General features: G+C 50.8%; 1 protein-coding gene across 3 annotated transcripts in view; it reads right to left on the reverse strand.

Moving 5' to 3' along the window:
* Positions 1 to 7,539: 7,539 nt before the first annotated feature.
* The window catches only part of ASTN2 (astrotactin 2), a 360,756-nt gene continuing 349,281 nt past the window's right edge, over positions 7,540 to 19,014 (reverse strand). For all 3 annotated transcript variants that reach the window (XM_074891653.1, XM_074891654.1, XM_074891655.1), the window contains 3 exons: positions 17,279 to 17,379; positions 15,843 to 16,026; positions 7,540 to 8,452 (listed from right to left, as the gene is read on the reverse strand). In XM_074891653.1, coding sequence (XP_074747754.1) covers positions 8,215 to 8,452; positions 15,843 to 16,026; positions 17,279 to 17,379 — 523 coding nt within the window. In that variant the 3' untranslated portion in view covers positions 7,540 to 8,214. The remainder of the gene's footprint in view (positions 8,453 to 15,842; positions 16,027 to 17,278; positions 17,380 to 19,014) is intronic.

The raw sequence follows: 19,014 nt of genomic DNA on the forward strand, positions 1-19,014 counted from the left end.
AGGGCAGCTTCCCTGGGCAATTAAGTTGATAATCATTAATGGCAAAGTCCTTTGGCCCTGTTCTGGTCCACCAGCTTTGCAGAATTTCCTCCCTCTGAGGCTTTGCCTCCCCTTGGTCCCAGCTGTGCTGGTCCTGATGTGTTGCCCCACTTTGTCCATGCTGCCCCCCCCATGTTATTGCTCCAGAGGGACCCCCACGCCAGGGCCAGGGCTGTGGTGCCAGACCCAGCCTGCTGCCTGCTCAGACCCTGCTCTGGCAGGCAGGGAAAGGGACTCTGGACTCTACACTGTTATACTGAGAAATCTGTATTGATTCAGCTTCCAAATGTGAATTGATTCAGTATTAACATCTCCAAACCTTACGGATGCGCATGCAGACAGGATAGGTGCCATTTAACCCTGACAGTTATTGACCCCTGATCCTAAAGCGAGTCATTTTTAACCCAGTTAACTCCCAAACTCATTAATGATTTAACTCCCTAGGAAAGCCCTGGTAAGACACGGAGGCTGGGAGTATGGGCAGAGGAGACGGAGGGGGTGCATGGGGGCGGGAGTGTTAAATACCAGCTATGCTTCTCCTGTCACACGTTTCCCTCTGCATCTGCTTTAGTCAGCATTGGGCTGTAATGCCAGCTAGCTCCATTTGCCATCCTGATGTAGTTACAGTCCTGGCTGGTACCACCTTGGCCCCCTTTAAAAGTCTGGCAGTAACAGCATAGTGCGTAACCATCCTGTGGATTGAATAATAAATTAATTCCACACCACACAATCCATGGGACGTTTGGGGACAATAGACTGAAGGATGAGAATAAATTAAATTTTTTTTTACACAGGCATAAGTGAGTCAGTAAAAAAATGTTTTGCATTATAACTGTCAAAATCCACTGCAATATTGAGCAGGGAGAGAAAGACAAAAGGAGCACATCATGCTTTCTATACCATCCTTGTCTATGGCCAATGCATTATTAATAGGGTATAAGCGCGTCACAGACAGCCCTATCAATAGAACACACTGTAGATAAAAAGGCCCATAAACAATGTATTAAATAGGTCGTGTCTATATTGGACGGGGCTCTGAGCAACCTGATCATGTTGAAGATGTCCCTGCTCATTACAGGGGGGGTTCGACTAGATGACCTTTAAAGGTCCCTTCCAACCCAAACCGTTCTATGATTCTGTGATTCTATAGCAATATACAAATCAATTGGCTGTGTGTTGAACTATCTATTAAGCATTAATAAGGATCTTAAGACAGGAGCAACCCATAAAGCCAGCAAACAGCGGGCAGCTCTCTCCTGCTGGGCTGGGCTGCATTTGCTGAGATGTGTTCAGCTCTGTTCCTCCCACATGTGCACAACCACCAGAGCACAATCAATTGAAATGCACAGTCAAAACAACAGTTTCTATGTCCAGTTTACGTGTCTGTCTGGAAATCAATCACTAAAGAGAGGGAGAGGGAAAAAAAAAAAATCAATACATGAATTGAGCAAGGTCCTGCAAGATGGCAACAGGGCTCGTGGCCACCAGCAAATGTTAAATCTGGCTGAGACCTAGCAAGGAAGGCAGGTTTAATATCTCAGCCCCATAGCAGCAATGCCAGTCACCTTGCTGTGCGACGACCAGCCCAAGGGGTCTCATGACACACTCAGAGTCACCCAGACTGGGCCACCAGCCTCTCCAAGAGGCCCATGTGCTGAAGTGACTGTGAGGCACTTGTGACAGCAGATGTGGTTCCTGTTGGCTGCATTAAATCAAAAGGAGCTGACTGCATTAATTATATATGAAAGCTGGGGAAATTGCTCTGAATTCATACGGCAAAGTCCTCTCCCAGCTGAAAGCCACAGCTTCTCAAACAAGTATGGCATTGGTAATTGTGGTAATGGGAAAATGAAGCTGTTAGCAACTTTGAACAATTTGGACAAAAAGACACAAAGGCTTAAAAAAAAGCTTCTGTAGAAAGACTGGAATATAAAGCAAACGCCTCACAAGTATGGAACAAAACTTCTTTCCATGTAAGCAAGGGCATCTGAAGAGCAAATGGACATTCCGGTGCATACGCTGCAGACGTGTGCCCATGTGCTCACTCGCTTACACACATACACAGACACACACACACCCAGCAAACACTGCGGGGCCCAGCACTATCTTTTCCCGGGCTTTTCCATCCCACTTCCTCAGCTTTTCAGTTTCTAAGACATACACCTAGGAGGTGAATAAAAGTGAGCAGTTCCCAAGCCAGAATTCTCCTTTTTGCTGCGCATTAACTACCACAACACTACGGTGGCCCCACATTTTCCCTCTGCCCTGAATTGGAATAACAGCTGCCTACATCATTCAAGTCAACAACTGGCCTAAGTTCTCTGATAAAATGCAGCCAAAGGGACAGGGTCTTAAATTTTTTTTAAGTACAAGTGAGGCAATACTGTGTCAAAATAGTTTTAAAGGTCTTGAGAATCTTTTGGCTGACTTCTCTCAGGCCTGAGGAGGATTGTTAGTGGTTAAAAACAGCTTTCATGAAAGTAATATTTTTTTTTTTCTGATAAAAAGTTATTCACAACTTTTTGGTTGCTTTACTTATGATGAAGCACTAGTACAAACAACAACACGGTCACTTCTAGCTACTCCCCCCCTCCCCCCCTCGGCTCTTAACATGTTACCAGCCAGTTCACCAGTTTATAAATCGCTCCCCCACTCATACAGTTTTTTAAAGAAGCCTGTGGGCCCCATATCTAAGCTCACAGCTGCTCCCCTTTATCATCATCCAGCCCACAGGGATGAACCGGCTTCCACTTCAGGTTCATTGGCATTTTTGATGAGAGAGTTGAAATATGGGTAAGGTTCTGGATGAACTTCAAACCCCAGCACTGTCTTTGGGCACTCACCTTGTAGCACAGACACGCTTAAAATAAGTAGATCTTTTCAAAATGTGCCCCTAATAGCATGGTCTTGCCTGAGCCCTGACACTGCTGTGTTTCCATGAGGTGTGAAGGCTCCACGCCACAGTGGCTGCTAAATGGGCCTGGAGAGATGGGAGGGTGGGCAGGAGCAGGGGAGGGAAAGGGAATCCTTTGTATCGCACACTTTATTAATACTGCAATGCTCAAACTTTCCATCCAAGCATTTAAAGCCTCCCAACTCCCCAGCACCATATGAAATGCCAAAGCTGAAGCACACCACACTGACTCAAACTGTTCCTTGAAGCCTCTGCAGGTCCTGGTGCCCAGGAGCTGCTGAGAGCCCTTTGGGCACAGCCTTGCCCGCCCCAGCTCCAGCCCAGCACTGTGAATGGCACGTGCAAGCCAGAACTGCCCAGGGCATGTCCCCCACCATGGTCCTTCCTGGCTTAATATCATGGCCACCATGGGGGAGGCAGACAGGTCAAGTGTGCTTAGAAAAAGAAACAGAAATCTTTTCCTTTGTGCCTTGCAGTTCACAAATTGATTTGTGCAGGTGATGCTCAGCTTCTGGAGAGCTAATCCTGCCTCTGTCTCAGCAGGTACAACGTGCAGTTTACATCCTCCCAGCACAACCAGATGTGAGCACACAGGCTACTGAGGCATCTGTCACATCGCAGGGCGCTGTCATGGCTCAGCACTGGTGTTACTGCCAGGCTTTGTCCATCCCAGGCACCCCCTGTGGTGGAGAGGACCTGGGCTGCCCATGCTGAGCAGCCCCTGGCACTCCCTTGGCTTCTGCCCCAACCTCAGCAGAGCCTGACACCTCCAACCAAGAAAAGCAGAAACCAAACAAATAAATAAAGAAGCAAATGCAGCACTTGACTCCCGAGGCCTTTGCCATGGGAAGGAGCTGTCCCAAAGCGGTGTGTCATCAGTGGCACAGCAACCCAAACAATCAGCCCCTCTGTGCATGGTGCCAGCTGCAGCCTGGCCCGGGACGAGGGCGGTGGGGAACAATGGCCGTGGGGACAATGGGGATTGTTCAGAGCCACTCTGCTCCTGAGGAGGGGACAGCCCCAAGCAGCCCTGGGAGGGGACCGGCAGCTGTCACCAGCTCTGCACTGCCAAACAAGTGGCAGATTTGGGGTGCCCTGAAGAAGGACGCGTGCCTGCTGAGATGTTCAAGGGGTGCTGAAAATGGCAGTGAATATGTTTGCTAAAAGGAAGAGTGTGAACATATATATGGTGAAGCATGAGCAGCCTCTGCAGAAAAACCACCTCCTGGTGCTGACCTGGAGGTTACAGGGTGCTGGGGGGGAGGATGGATGGTGGGAGTGAGGCCAGGCTGTGCAGGGAGCAGCGGACGCCCTTCATGCACCCGAGCCTGCACTATGGATGCCGTTACCTGTACGTGCACTCACTGCAAAGACACATGGAGGGGGTTGCTCCTTTTGACCTGAACTTATCCTAAAGCTGGTGACTCCATCCAGGAGCCATTGATGCCAGGTTACCCTTCCCTGCTTCATACCATCAGGCAAATAATTTCGGCTTTGCAAATGAACGTGGGTAGTTTATCTATTAAACCTGGATGATGGCATCTTTTTGCCCCTCTCCCCACTCACTTCTCATGTTTCATCTACCCCTTGGTGCTCTCCCCACCCAGGACAGCATTGGCCCCTGGTCTGCCAAAGCCTGGCTGGTGGCACAGCAAAGTTGGGGTACAGATTGGCAAGAGGAACCAGCTCCTGGGGCAGCAGCAACTTGCTTTGGAGCAAGGATCTCTTTTTCGTACAGGAGGCAGAGGAATGGCAGGGGGATGTGTGTGTGTGCATGTGTGCACACACTGCAGGGCACGGGTCCCTCTGCCAGCATTGCTAGGCTGTGACTACAACTGTTTATCTTGAAAGCCAGAGGGTTACATTCTCCAAAGTTTCCAGGGAGAAAATACAGACCCTTCCTTTCAGCTGCGTGCCGGAGGATGTGTAACCTCGATGAATTCCTCGGTTTTGTTTGGCTTGGGTACGCCGTGCCGGGTAGCACCACCAGCCAGAGGCTTTTCTGGCTTTGATCTGGGAGCTAGGTGTGCTTCTCGACAGGTTAATAGCTGTCAAACTCCGCAGCCTTCCTGCCTGGGAGTCTAGACTCTTCCACCTGCTGTGTACATATTAACACAGGCTTACACACAACTCGCTCTGTATCCATACCTGTATGCAACAGCCAGCCTCACCAAGGATGCGAAGCGAAGCTCTTCAGCAGCCTTCCAAGGTAAGCAGCAAGAATTAAGCCCCTGGTCTCGGCAGCGAACACAGCTGCAGCGCTGAGCCAGGGGGACAGCCAGCTTGTCCTTGTGCTGCTCCTGTTTCGTTCCCAGCAGGTTAGGGCTACCAGAGTTGAAGGTCTCCTTTCTATCGTTGTCTGCAGCAAAACAGCCCTGTGCTGCAGGCTTTTCCCTTTCCCCCTGCGCTCTGCCGAGGGAGGCTGCTGGGATGGGTATCCCAGGTGCAAAAAATACCACTGTGGGGGAGAAAAACGTGCTGAAGGGCTTCCAGCCAGCCGCCCTGTACGTTGCCTGGCATCTATTCCTGACACCTAGCACCACACTCAGGATGGTCAAGTATCCCACGAGTAGCATTAGCCCCATCACACCTACGATTGCCTCCAGTCCTGTCAGTGGCGTTACAGAAAACACAAACAATTTGTCCATCAGGTCGCTCAACACCGGCTCTCGCCTGCGGTGAAACCGCAGAGCTGCTCCCCATCGCAGCACACACTGCACGGGGCTTTCAAGAGAAATGAATCATCTCCGAGAGAAAACAAACAAAAACAAAATAAAACACCATGTTTGTAAAATACAGGGAAAGGCACAGCTGCCAGCCAGAGCCCTGAGAAAACAAGACTGCTTCAAAGCACCTGGAGGTGCCCCCGGCGCCCGCAGCAGCACGCCGTCAGGCCGGGGCCAGCCGGGCTCTGTGCGGCTGCTGCTGGCTCTGGTCATCCCGAGCGTCCGCGGGGACCTGTCCTGCCACCACCCGCCCTGCAGCTGCTGGTGGGGGGAGGATCAGTCCCTGTCAATCTGCATCAGTGTCTCCAAAGAGAGGTTTAAAAGCCCCCCCAAGCCCAGCAGTGCATATACAGTGTCATGGCAGCACATGAAATGAGCGGCTCAGTGGTGCCAGAAACACCAGTCCAGGCACCGGCCAGGACACTGCACATTTGCACTTCAAGGGTTTTGCTGTGTTTTGTTTTACACAATAGCAAAGCTGAACAAATATTGCCTCACCTCCTCCCATACCAGTGTCTCCTGTTTTGGGAGGTGCAAGATCTGTGAGCTCCGGTCTCTCTGCAGCTTGCAGACCTGCTTCAGGCATGGCTGGTGCTGGATGCTGGAGGGGTGCTGAGAGCCATGCCGGGGCTCAGCAGCTCCTGCCAAGCAAATGCAAAGTCTACATTCGTCTGCAGCAAGTCATGGTCATCTCCTTCAGCCCCACAACCAAACTCTGTGGCCACCAGCCACCTCCGAAGGGCAAAGGGATGGTTATCGTGCACAGCAGTGCTGGGGGCTGAGAGAGGTTTTAACACACGTGGCATCATGGTCCCTCCATGACCCTCGTGTTCAGTGTTGTACAAGCCTCAGTGACACAGTGGCCGTAGCCCAGATCCCTCAGTGTCACTGTCCTCTCCCACTCCATCAGAAAAAGGGATTTAGCTGAAAAATTAAGACCTTAGGCAACCTGCAATGCTCCACAGACTGCTACATCAAGGCAAGGTTTTCTGTGAACTCCAGCGGGACTTTGACCAGGTACTGGAGGGCTTCCCAGTGTGCAACATCAACGTGGCACAACACAGATGAAGAGACATAATCAAAGAGCAGGAGGAAAAAAGAACAGTTTGGGAGAAATGATCAGAATTATTTGAGTGGGTGCAAATCAGGCAAATAGGTCTAGCTCAAGAAGAAAAAGGTCTCTGGCTGAACTTCCTCCACATCAAATCCTGCACCTTTGTTTGGTTTCAAAACATTTTCATGTGGAAAGTCACATTCTGCTTGTTTGCTTTTCTGTTAAAGGGTTAAATAACCTGAAAAAACTAAACAAAACTATTTGCTTTGGGCAAAAACTAAACTGATTCATTCAATCCACACTGTTCCCTTTTCCCCCTCTAGGTTTGTTGTTTTGCTTTAAAAAGAAAAAGCAATAGCTTTGAGCTGATCTGATTTTTGGTTTTTTCCCTCTCACCCTCCTGCACTTCTTGGTTTGGCTACCAGGCTGAGAAATCCATTACCCACAGGGATCCCGTGCCAGCCTAACCCACATCTGACAGTAAAAGAAACCAGATTCTCCATGTCTTTTTAGCCCCTGGCTTCCTTCTTGGGCTTTCCCACACGCCTCCATCCCCCACGGGGGCTGGTGGCTGAGCTGGGTGTTGGGGAAGGAGACAACCCTACACAAAGAGGCTGCACTTTCCCCTCCTCTCTGCACATCCAGCTCTTGGGGTCAGCGCCGGTTTCCAGATACAGCCCCTCATCTTAGCAACCTCCCAGCATGGGGACAACCATCAGTGATGCCCTCTCCACTCCCAAAACCCTACGGATGCCCAAGCAGCAGTAAGATGGTTTCAGGAAGAAACACCAAGGAGGCAGCGAAGATGGACTTAATATGAATCTTTAATGCACAGAACAAGCTGCCGGGAGCCTTGCGATCGAAGGCTGTGCACGGAGCCGGTCCGTCGAGTCGGAGTGGTACAAAAGCCCAGCTTGCCTGCAGCATCCCGGCACCTGCCTGGCATCCCCCTCTGGGACTTTTGCCGGCAGCACAGTGTCGCTGGCCACCCGCGCCACCTCCTCCTGGCGTCCTCGGCCACCACGGCACCGGGGCCCCTCACCCCTCAGCTCCTGCCCGGTGGCAGGGCAGGCAGGGCAGGCAGGGAGAGGGTCACCCTGTGCCCAGCAGCTCCCCTCTGCCTCACCCTGGCCTCGAGCGGGTATCTCCTCCTCCCAGGGTTTTGGAGCGTGTAGTCCAGGAAATTCAGTAAGAAAAGATTAAAAAGGAGAGGCTTTTATGCTGAGTCAAATTAGGTAATTTCTTTTTTTTTTCTCTTGAAAAATTAAAAAAAAAAAAAAAGGAAAAGAAATTAAAGTCCAACTTGCTGATTTCTTGTTTCTCTGCCGTCTGCGTGAGAAAGTCCTGTTTGGCCTTGCTGTCCCCTTCCACCCCCTCCAAACACCACCCGACCCCGAACCCCACCAGCCACTCAGCACATCACAAGTCCTCGACTCCTCGGAGTCCCTTTGCTTCCCACAGCTCCAGGCCCGCACCTTCCCTCACCGCCCCTTGGACTCCCCGTACGTGTTGCGCAGCATGGAGACCATCTTCTCCTCGCACGTTACTTTGGTGTCCTTTAGGATGCTGTACCACACCATGCCGGGCGGCCGGACTTCTTCGCTGCGGCAGAACAAGTAGGGCATGGTTTCAGTGCGGCTCTGGATGTAGGCACTGCGTAGCAGGGTCGAGCAGTGACTGCTGACCTTCTCCAGCCTCCTCAGGATCAGGTGTGCCTTCCTGGAGGGGACAAACAGAGAGAGAGACAGAGCAGTGCTGGCAATGCAAAGAGGAGACTAAGAGCCAGGACTTCTGGGTTCCACCACCAGCTCTGTCTTGTGACAAGAACGGACAAGACTCATTGCCCTAACACATTGTCTTCCTTGTTTCAAATGGAGAGAAGCTCTGTTTTGCCCAAAAGTTCTGGGTATATCTACTATTTCACAGCACCAGGTCAACAGGCCTGGAGGGACCTCAGGTCTGACCCACTAGAGCAGTTTGGGTGCCCTGGGGACACTGTCTGCCCCTGGCTAGATGGTCATCACCACCACCATGTGCTCTCGGCAGGCTCCAGCCCATGTGCTGGCCCCCATGCACCCTGGTGAGCCCCCCAGCACCTTAGTGCTCCCGCCTGATAAGCCCAGCCCTTCCTTTCCTGTTTTCCAAAGTCTCCAGGAGGCAAATGGCCCAAAAGGACTGACACTAGAAGAGTGAGGAAAAAAAGCACAACACATTAAGACAAAACAAAATAAACCCGTAAGAAACCAAGAATCCCCTTGTGGGAGTCTGCAAAGTGCTAAATCAAACAAAGGGAGGGGAAGAGGGTTTACTTCAGTGGTCTGAAAGTCTCAAGATCACAGATTATTTCCTCTCCCTCTGGTGCCACAGGAAAGCTCTGGATCCGAGGCTAGGGGATTTCACAGTTCCTGCAGGAATGTAAATTCCCGATAATGATATGTCAGGGCAGCGCTGTCAGTCAGCGAGGCATAAACATGGGGATTATTTGATTATGAAAGCTGAGCGGTGTTTCAGCCTGGGCTGTGAGCTCCCAGCCGGGGGGGGTCCGGGAGCCCGATGTGGCTGCACATCAGCAGGCACCCGGGGATGGGACACCAGGGAAGGGCTGGCCAGTCACCCCAGCGTCAGAGCAGAGGGCACAGACGGTGGCAGGAGGCAAGAGGGCATCCCGGCATCCCCCGCCGGCTACAGACCTCTCCCTCCGGAGTGGGAAGACTGGATGAAAGGCTGTAGGAAACCACTGCTCCTCCAGGGCCGCAGGCGGAAAGCTTCCCCGCTCCTCCCTGGGGGTGATGGGCTCAGGGTCGGCTTTCCAGGGGAAGGCAAGAGCAAAGCGAGTTGGCCTTTCTTGGACAACACTACATGGTATCCATGTATCGATCTAATCTATAAAGACAAGCCTGTCTAGGCAATTTGAGCCTCGTTAGCTGTACACACACACACACACACACACACACACACATATATAATGACGTTGTGGGCTGAGCTGTGCCCAGCTCTGACAGAATACCTCTACTCATGCTACTCTTCATAGCAGCCATCTGACCTTCTACAGCATCTGGTGCTCCCACTGCATGTTGAGACCTGACACACTGCCAAGAACAGGTCCTTTGCTGCTGGACGCCTGCCGCCAAGAAGTTATGAAATTCTCTGATGGCATTAGATGCTTTCAGTAAAGGCTGATTGATTAAAGCTAAGCTCAGCTGCAAATCAAAGTCTGTAGTGACTGTCACTACAGCTAACAAACTTCAGCAAATCACAGTCACTGGTGCTGGAAGGGACCAAAACGCATCATCGGTGTCATTTCCTGATGGGATCAACCTGCCTTGATGAATATTTGTCTAACCTGTTCTTAGAGCCAAGTACTGGTGATCCTTCCAGTGCTCACCCATCCTAACGCTGAGAAATTGGTTCTTAACATCTGCACTGATTCTCCCTTTTTTTCAAGGAAGGCTGAGCAAGCACAGGGCCCACGGTCAGCTCATAGGACGGACTTTTATGTGAGTTGACAGTGCTTGGGAGGAGAACATTTAGCCAGAATACCCTCCTCCTCAAAAAGGATAACCATCACCTCTCTAAGGCCATAACTCCATGGTCACCCTCATTTATTGTAAATCAGCTCTACTGCCAAAAGTGGGTATTGGCCCTTCCCCAGCCCATTTTCTTGTGTTTGTGTGGGTGTCTGTGGACCTGAATGCTGTGCCGACATGGGGAAGTTGTCCATCTGAAGGCCAACCAAGCTATCCTTGGATTTTCCCCCAGACTGGTTCCCACTCCAACTTGCCACAAGGCCTTTCCCAGCCACAGCAATAGGGGAATGACAATGAGTGGCCATGACCAGCCCTTGAGGCAAAACCCAGTTGGTGGGTCACCACAACTTGGGCCTAACAACACAAGGAGTGGATTCCCCAGCACCCACCTACACATGTCTGCTGGCCAAGCTCTTCTCTTCCTCTCCTACCTTCTCACCACTTCACCTTTCTCCTACCCTCCATAGCTTTCTTTGCTGTTCTCTCACTTCTATCCCACACAACCTGCCTTTGCCTCCATTTCCCTTGGCCTTCTCTACCTTTCCATTTTCATTACTTCCGCCACCACATTTCCATGATCTTCCAGATTTTGCTGAAAATCACCATGTTGTCCTTGCTTCCTGGTACATACTCAGGTATCTTATCCAGGCAAACATTTCTACATGTGAGGAGCAGCTCAAGGTTCCCAAGGTGTCCAGGAGTCAAACCATCTAGACCTGCTGATATCTTGTGTGCCGGAGGCTGTGCTCCTCACGGATCTGCTCTCCATATACCTGCTGCATCTGCAGTTGTGCTCAGTGCAGTCAGTCCCGGGAAAAAGACAATGTTTAAGGGTGGGATGCAGCACAAAATGGGTTGGCCCTACGAGGATGCTGAAAACACACTGCACCCTGGTCAAGGAGGAGACAGGGTGATGGGGAGGGGGGGAATCAGGCCCCTCGCTTTTGGTGTCCAGTGCCAAAGCCCCAGTTTTGATGGGTTTCACCGCTTTGAGTCATTTATTTTAGTGGAGTAATGAAGTCATGTGTAAATGTTAGATTTAGCTTTTGGCTGTCAGCTGTTCCCTCTTTAAAAAAATAAGGAGAAAGAGACAGAGCGGGCGAGGGGAGGGTTGAGAAAGAGAGAGGCTTTCTGGTGAAGGCTGGGTAATAAATTACAGGAGCAGTTCTTGGGCTGCCAATTTAACACCATAAATCAAGCCCTGGGTATTACCCAAGTGCTCCCTGTGGAGGGCTGTCGGGTCAGAACGACCACCTTTTCAAATACTGGAAATGAAATCTTCCTAAATGCTGACCAACCTCATCCCTGCCAGAAACGGTAATTTATTGCCTTATTAAAGGGCAGGAATCAGAAGAGGACGGCAGGGGAGCGAGCGACGGGGGGAGTCACTTTCATGACTGCCTGTGGTCAGACCCTGAGCTCTCAGCCCCCAAAAGGATGAAGCAATCCCCTTCCCCCTCACCCCACAGCCCAGCCGGGGGGTGCCCCCATGTTGGCATGAGCCAGCAGTGCCCTCCCACCTGCCACGTGCCTGCCGCAGGGGCTGTTGTTTTAAGTTGGCGCCAGCCAGGGACTGATTCTGGTCTCCACTTATGTGACGGATTTAGGAGGTCAGAGCCACAGTCATAAATGATGAAGAGGGGGATTTAAAAGTAGTGACGGCTCTACACGGCTGCTTCCCTCTGCAGTACCTCATGGCATGGTGGGGGAGAGGAGAGGGGAGAGGAACGCGTGTCTGTGGCTGGGGCACTTTCCGAGGGCTTGTGCATGAACCAGTGGCCCCACTGCAAGGGAATGCAGTGCAGTGACTGCACAGGGGACTGGGCACCGAGGTTCCTGGTTGCCAGCCCCAGCACTGCAAGGACGTGCCCAAGAGCAGGAGACACGCTACCTCCTGCTCCGCCCAGCCCTGAGGGTTGCTCCCACAGGGATATTTGTTCCCCAGCTGCACAGGGGACAGTGATCATTCACCTCGATGGCTGGTGTGGGATGAAAACACATCCAGAGCCAGCAAAACCCTGCCTTACCTCACTTAGGAGGAAGGTGCTAAGAGAATGAACTGAAGAAGAAGAAGAAATGATACCTGGGCTGGAGGGAAAGATGAGATTCCCAGGACTGCTGTGGGGAGAGGGTGGCTGCCTGGCTGCTGTGTTCCCATATAGGGCAATTTTGTCATAAATTGAGATTTTTCCACTCTACTGAGAACTGACCTGGGTCTGTCAGACCCTCGTGTGGAAGGACAATGAGTCCAGGACTCAATGGCCTCTTATCACAGCCTCCCATCAGTACATTGCATTCCCTCTCGGTACCAGAAGGCAGCTGCTCTGGACATGCACTTCATCTCCTGCGGCTGTCCCGGCTGCCTGGGTGACTTGCTCAAGCAAAGGAGAGGCTGTGAGCCCTGGCTGATGCCACATCCTGACCCCATTGTTGCTGGTAGCCACAAGCAGGGGCATGGAAGGAAGATTTTTAACTTATTTGTCTGTTCTCCTCCTAAAAGCCAGGCTCTGTTTGCAGTGGTCATAAGAATTGTCCTGAAAACACAGGAAGAGAAAATAATAGAGAAATCTCCCCGTCACTGTGTCAGGAAGCATTCTGGCTGCGCAGCTCCAAAGGTTCGAATGCACAGTAGCATTAAACCTTCAGTGGTTTAGACAGATTCCTCTGTTTTGTTGGAACAAACTAACTCTGTGAGATCGCTTGGTGTCTGTAAGAGGTTGGGGGGGGGGGGGGGGGTGGGGAGGCGCAGGAAAGACGTTGTTGTTGCTAAAGGAGACTATCAGGATGAGGCAAGCCAGGTGCCAAGATGCTGCTGACCACAGAAAGTCCTGGTTTAGGGCCACCTATGAGCTAAATTTTTAACGTCTCCTTAATGTAAACGGTCTGTTTGGGACATCTGGCTGTCAGTGTGTCTTCTCGCAAGCAGCTGTTTGCAGTAACCTGTGAGTTTCATGGAAACTGGGCTCACGAGGACTCCGGTGTGATGTATTTATTACATGGAGGCAATCAACTTCCCTCTTGTCGCTCAGTTTTATGAGCGAACATTTACTGTGAAGCTGAGGCTCATCTGATAAACATTCCAAGATACAAAAATGAATGTCCCCCTGAGAAGGAGAACAGTCCGTCAATTAAAATTGTGTTACGAGATGGCCTCCCTTGGCAAATCCTCACTTGCCTCCTGCTACATCAGTGCCTCCGTTTCTGTCCAAGCTCCCCGAGAAGCAAGGCTGGACGGCAGAGCTTCACTCTTGTCAAGAGCCTGGCACTGGCTGCCACAACATTTATAGATGCTTCCCCTTGGCTGCAAGTCACATATTTCTCAAGTACAGAACAGGGGCATACGAGCACTGCTAGGAGCTCATCTGGCTTGGTGAGGAAGGCAGACAGCAGCCGAATCGACCACTGACTCCAGATGTAGCTTAGTACAGAGTTGGGCAATACGGGCAATTTAAATGTCACCTTGCAAATCTCATGGCTTGATGCAGGTATCAGGTTAGATAGCATCCTTCAATAAGTGTGCTGGATCTCAAGTAACAGAGGAAATAAGGATGTGTAAGAAGAGGCTGAAGGTTCCCAGGGATTTCGAGAGAGAGGAACAATTGAAAAGGACAAACAAGTCTGCAGTGTCATCAAAGAAGGAAGACGGCAGTGGGAAGGGTGAGAACGGCTCTGTGCCAGAGGCTAATGAACTACCAACGCAACTATGACCAAGGTCATCTCTGGAGGAGGGCGAGCCCCAGGCCAGCTTGGATTTATGTCCAGGAGGGGTGTAAACTGTTGTGAGGAGCTGTCATCCTGGTATTACAGATGGATCCTCAGCCGCGTCCAACAAGCAGATAGGAGTGGCAGGGAGAGAAGGAAAATCTTTTCCAGTTATTCATGGACTGCAGGACTCCATTTCTCCATCTTCCTCTGCTCCAGCTTCTCAGAGAACATGACAGATGATGACACTGGATGAACCGTGTCTCTAGAAGCTTCAAAGCAGGTCAAGGCCATTTGAATCCTGTAAGAGATCTCAAGATGGCCACAGGGATACAGCTACTTCTGAGGTTTTTTTGCTGAGTGTTTCCCAAGGGGCTGGGTGCAGTCTGGCCTTTGCTGGGACGCTGCCGGGACACTGCCAGCCCCCTGGATGCAATGTTGTTCATGTACCTGTGATCTCTTAGAGTCTTACCACCCCTTTCACTGTACACTGGGGGTTTGCAGATGCAGTCCCTCTGGAAAGGTTCCTCTTTATACTCTCAGAAACAATTCTCTCCCAGCCCTCCTCAGAGCTGAATTGTATAATAAAGAGAAAATATTTCTAGCATAAAGCTGTATGTAGGTAACAGATGAGGTGCTGTGCACTTGCTGGCATTCTTGCATGGGTCAGGGGCACCACAGGGCTTAAATTTAGGAGGACCTTTCTAGTGCCTACATCAGCAAGCTGAATTATTCTTTTGGGAAAGAGGGAAGGTGGAAAAGGGAATTTTGGAAATATTTACAGTTTGTGCGGCAACCATATATCACTGTGAGAATAAATATATGCCAAGTCAGATAGATAGAGAAATAAATAGTAGGAAATGTCCATGAAACATATGATTTAGAAGAGCCAAGTTTACTGCATATAGATTGCTCAATCATTGACCCCTCTGATGGTATCAAATAGTCAATCTACACACAAAAGTAATAATCTGTTCACCAGCACCTCAGCTCTGCCCTTCCAGGGGCTCAAAACTGTTTTCACATACAACTAATCCCCCTGCAGCAGGGTGTCTGCATTGCCACACGCACCCCCAACCACACCAGGAGGTAGCAGGTACCCAAAGCCACACATGGGGTGAGCGGTCGTCTCCTTGACTGTCCACAGGTAGTATTGTCTAGGTGTGGAGGAAGCTAGTCTGAATGCAGGATGGCGGCACGGATCTGTCCTGGGTGTGGAATCCATCTCACTAGGGGGGTTAGTCCTGGAGGACACATCACGTTCCCTGACACCCGTGGGCTCCACCAAAAATTGCCCAGGAGGGATTCTGCTGCTCCTCATTACCTGGCTAATTGATGTGCACAAATATTACAATATAGGGATGGAGTTGCCCCGTATTCCTCAAATACCGTCGAGGTATACAACTGTCTCTGTACTGCAGCTCTCAATACCTAATGCTTGTCACTGTACGCACCACTCAACACATACGTACCTGCTGCATTTTCACTTCATTCCCTCAGTCACCCTTTCCAGCCACCCACCCTGCATCTTTGAACCCTAGGGCAGCCATGGCCTCATCTACCAAGGCTCTACAACTGAACAGGATCTGAGTCAGTCCCAGTTTACACTCTGTCCCAGGCCTAATTTACACCCTTTTCCCCCCACCCCCCAGCTTTTCCAACACACCCAGCTCATCTGGAGTATCACCCGCCTGCTTCAGGCTGGTTGCTAGGTGTTCCACAAACATTCATCCAAAGACCGAGTGGGACCTGGTGGTCTTAGGGGATGCCACAACAGGTTGGTGAACACCAAAAGGGGACTTCTCTCAGCTACAAAGAGAAGGCAACGGAGGGATACATTCGCAGAGGGACAGGGGAGGACGTGGGGAAGGGACAGGTACCTGGGCCCCAGCTCATCCTCACTGCGCCAGACGAAGTCTCCAAACTTCTCGTAGTGGGAGTTGTAGTGATGCTGGACTCGGAAGAGCATAGAAGCGGAGACCTCCATCAGTGTGTTATAGGCCGTCTGCTGCTCCTTCCCACTGGTGTAGCCGTTGTAGAGGTTGTAGATTTTGTCAGCTATCTCTGGAAAGGATCAGGGGGACGGGATTAATGAGCAGCCAGAAAGTGCTAACACAGGAGGAGGAGGAGCGAAGCCCTTGGCAGGGCTGGCAGGAGAGGCGGGCATCTGGGATGTCTGCCTGTCCCTTGGGGCTGCCTGCAGCAGGGTTTAACGACCTGGGGAGCATTTAGTAATTCCTCAAGCTAATCCTGCAGCGAGTGCCCTGCATGAGTGGAGCAGCCCCAAAGACTCCAGCAATACTCCATGAAGGAACGGGAGAAGGAGAGGAGAAAGGCTGCCAGAACAGGAAGATGCAGCCTTATCCTCCCAGGTAGGGCAAGCAAGCTCTTCCTTAATTCACCAAACCAAAAGCAATTGCACAGCTATGATGCTAAAGGGTAGGAAAAATACAACACTGTTGATAACAAGATGGTACTTTAGCCAGAAATACAGTGCATCATCATTGTGGGTATCTACTAGAGCAGCTCAGATGTATTAAACAAGAGGGTACACTCTCTCCTATAGGAAAGGATCTCTTTTTTGGAAATGAAAAATGCACAGAACTCCATTTCGTTCCTTTTCTTTAGTCTCCCATTTGCTCATTTTTCCTGGAAATGCTTATCAATCACATGCACCAAAGCATTAATCAAAACTTTCTTTCGTATGCTTCTCAAAATGGAAAGCAAGCAAGTAAGAAAACAGGTAACCTGACTTTCACTTAGAGGAATCTTCTTAAATTTGAAAGCAGCCAAGTGCTCTGGGCATAAGAATAAATGGGGTTGGTTTCAAAATTGAAGAATGCAATTGTGAAAAAGTGGCTGGGCTTTTATAAGAGTTTTTGTTTCAGAATCGAACCAGCTGCCACCAGCACCCCCTTAAACACCAGGAGCCAACAGTGTCCCATGCTGCTCACCGCCCCAGGCCCAGCGAGGGCTGCCTCTCTCACTTTTGCAAGATGAGCTTGCTCTGTTTCCAGGGGACGTGTGTCAAATGCATGTTATCAACTCCCATGGCTGTGCGCAGGGAAGGATGCTGTGGCGCTGCGTGGCAAAGGACCACAGGAGCCACCAGCTGCCTAGATGAGGGGACTTTGCTACTGGACACTCCTGCAGTTTGTCACCCCTCCCCAGATTAATGTCCCTGTGCCCATGGGTGAATTTACAGGAGCCTTCACACTGGGAGAGGAGGGGTTTGCAGGAGTACAATGAATAAAGGAAAAGCAAAATGAGCAGGAAATATCTTCTGTCGTGGAAAATGAGGCGCCTGAGCACTGACCTTCTGCCTTGCTGTCGTCTACCAGCGGGCAGGCTGTCCTCAGGGTGACCGTGCTCAGCTCTGAGTGTCTCCCTCGTGTATCCACCGCGTAGAGGGTAAATCTGGAAGGCAGGAAGGAAAAGGAAAATAATGTCTTCATCCCTCAGTCCCACACCGCCACGTTGTTATGGGAACCAGCCTCCACAAGAGAAAGGAAAAATGTGGTCTAGGTTCCTATCAGTCAGTTTTGGCACCTCAAGGAGACGTGAGACGATTTTGGGCTTAGACCAGGAGAGCACCCAGGGAAAGGAGACAGGGCTGGGGGACAGGCCACTATGTCCCCACACAGCGTCTGCAGAGCTGTTTCCTCTCTCTCCCCTCCCTGGGAGCTCTGTAGGGCTGCACCCCACAGCTGCCTGACTGTGAAAGGATGAAAATATCTCTGGGGTTGCTTTGCCAGGCACCGATGCAAACATTATACCACTGTGGGGTTTGCAAGCTGGGCTCCTCTCTGGCCCTCCTGAGAGCGGAGCAGTAATTCCTGCCGTAAGTGGGCTCTGTGCTGACAAGTGACAGCTCATACACATCCTGTGAACGGCCCTTGAGGTTGTTTTCTCCCTCATTTCCTCACCAGGGTGGGGTTGGTAGAAGTGTGGGAATGATAATTTCACACTTGAAGCTAATGGAGAGCATCTGACAGTAAAATATGGCTTTTGTGCCGGATGAAGCATTGAATAAACAGGCTGTGGCTGCATGGGACATCCCCGGATGCTGAGCTCAGAGTCCTGGTCAGAGTATCAAAGCTCCAAAATGAGAATGCTTCTTCGCAGCAGGGGCGACAATCTGCAGTCCACTCTCCCAAAAGGCATCAGTTCATATTTATTCACTCTGAGCCAAGCACAGAAACTCAAGCTGGCTTTGACAAAGTGCAGGAGCTGACTTGAACCCCTCAGAGGTCTGAGATGCCTGGTGGCGGGGTACCCAGCTCCCAAGAAATAACACAGCCTTGCTCCTTATCCGAAGGTAAAACCAAGCAGCTCTTGCAAGTGAGTGCAAAGAGTATCATAAAAGCAGCTGAAGATTAAATGGGATTGAGACCCTGAGGTATGTTTACTTAAGGAATGGTCCTAACTCCTTAGCATCCTTAACGGGGACAGAAGCAATGTCTCCCTTTTCCTCACCCCACACATAAGCACTGCCAGCCCCCCCTCTTCTCCCTGCTGGCCCTGCACACCCCACATGTGGCTGATAAGAGCTGACATTTGCACGGTAGCAATTCCCAGCACAGGACACATTCTCTCCAAGCAATTAGCATTAGTTTCTTAACAATACTCGGTGTCTGAAAGGATGCCAGCAGACTGCCAAGGAACCCACTTGTGTGTAGGGACAACTCCCATTTTGACAAAGCTGGGGCATGCAGGGGATCCACATGCTGAGCTCACCCAAGGAGATGCTATTTAATTCTTTGGCATGACATCATTTTCCTTAATTTACAAGGAACGTTGCTCAGAGTGGGAGCATCTCAGGAAGGACATCCGCACTGTGCTACTTCACAAGTACCACACACAGGCTGTTCTCCCGCTATAATTAAGGGACTGCAACAGAGCAATAGGGTAATATTGAATTCAGGGCAGGAGTCTAACTTCAGGGCTTTGCATCCCATCCCGGAGGAGTCACCATCCCTCCTCCTCCCTTCAGCAGACAAAGGCTTTGAGGTGAGTAAGGAGCCTCCTGCTGTGAGCAGGTAAGGTACGTGT

This window comes from Strix uralensis, chromosome 21 (assembly GCF_047716275.1).
Source record: "Strix uralensis isolate ZFMK-TIS-50842 chromosome 21, bStrUra1, whole genome shotgun sequence".
Taxonomy (NCBI): Eukaryota; Metazoa; Chordata; class Aves; order Strigiformes; family Strigidae; genus Strix; species Strix uralensis.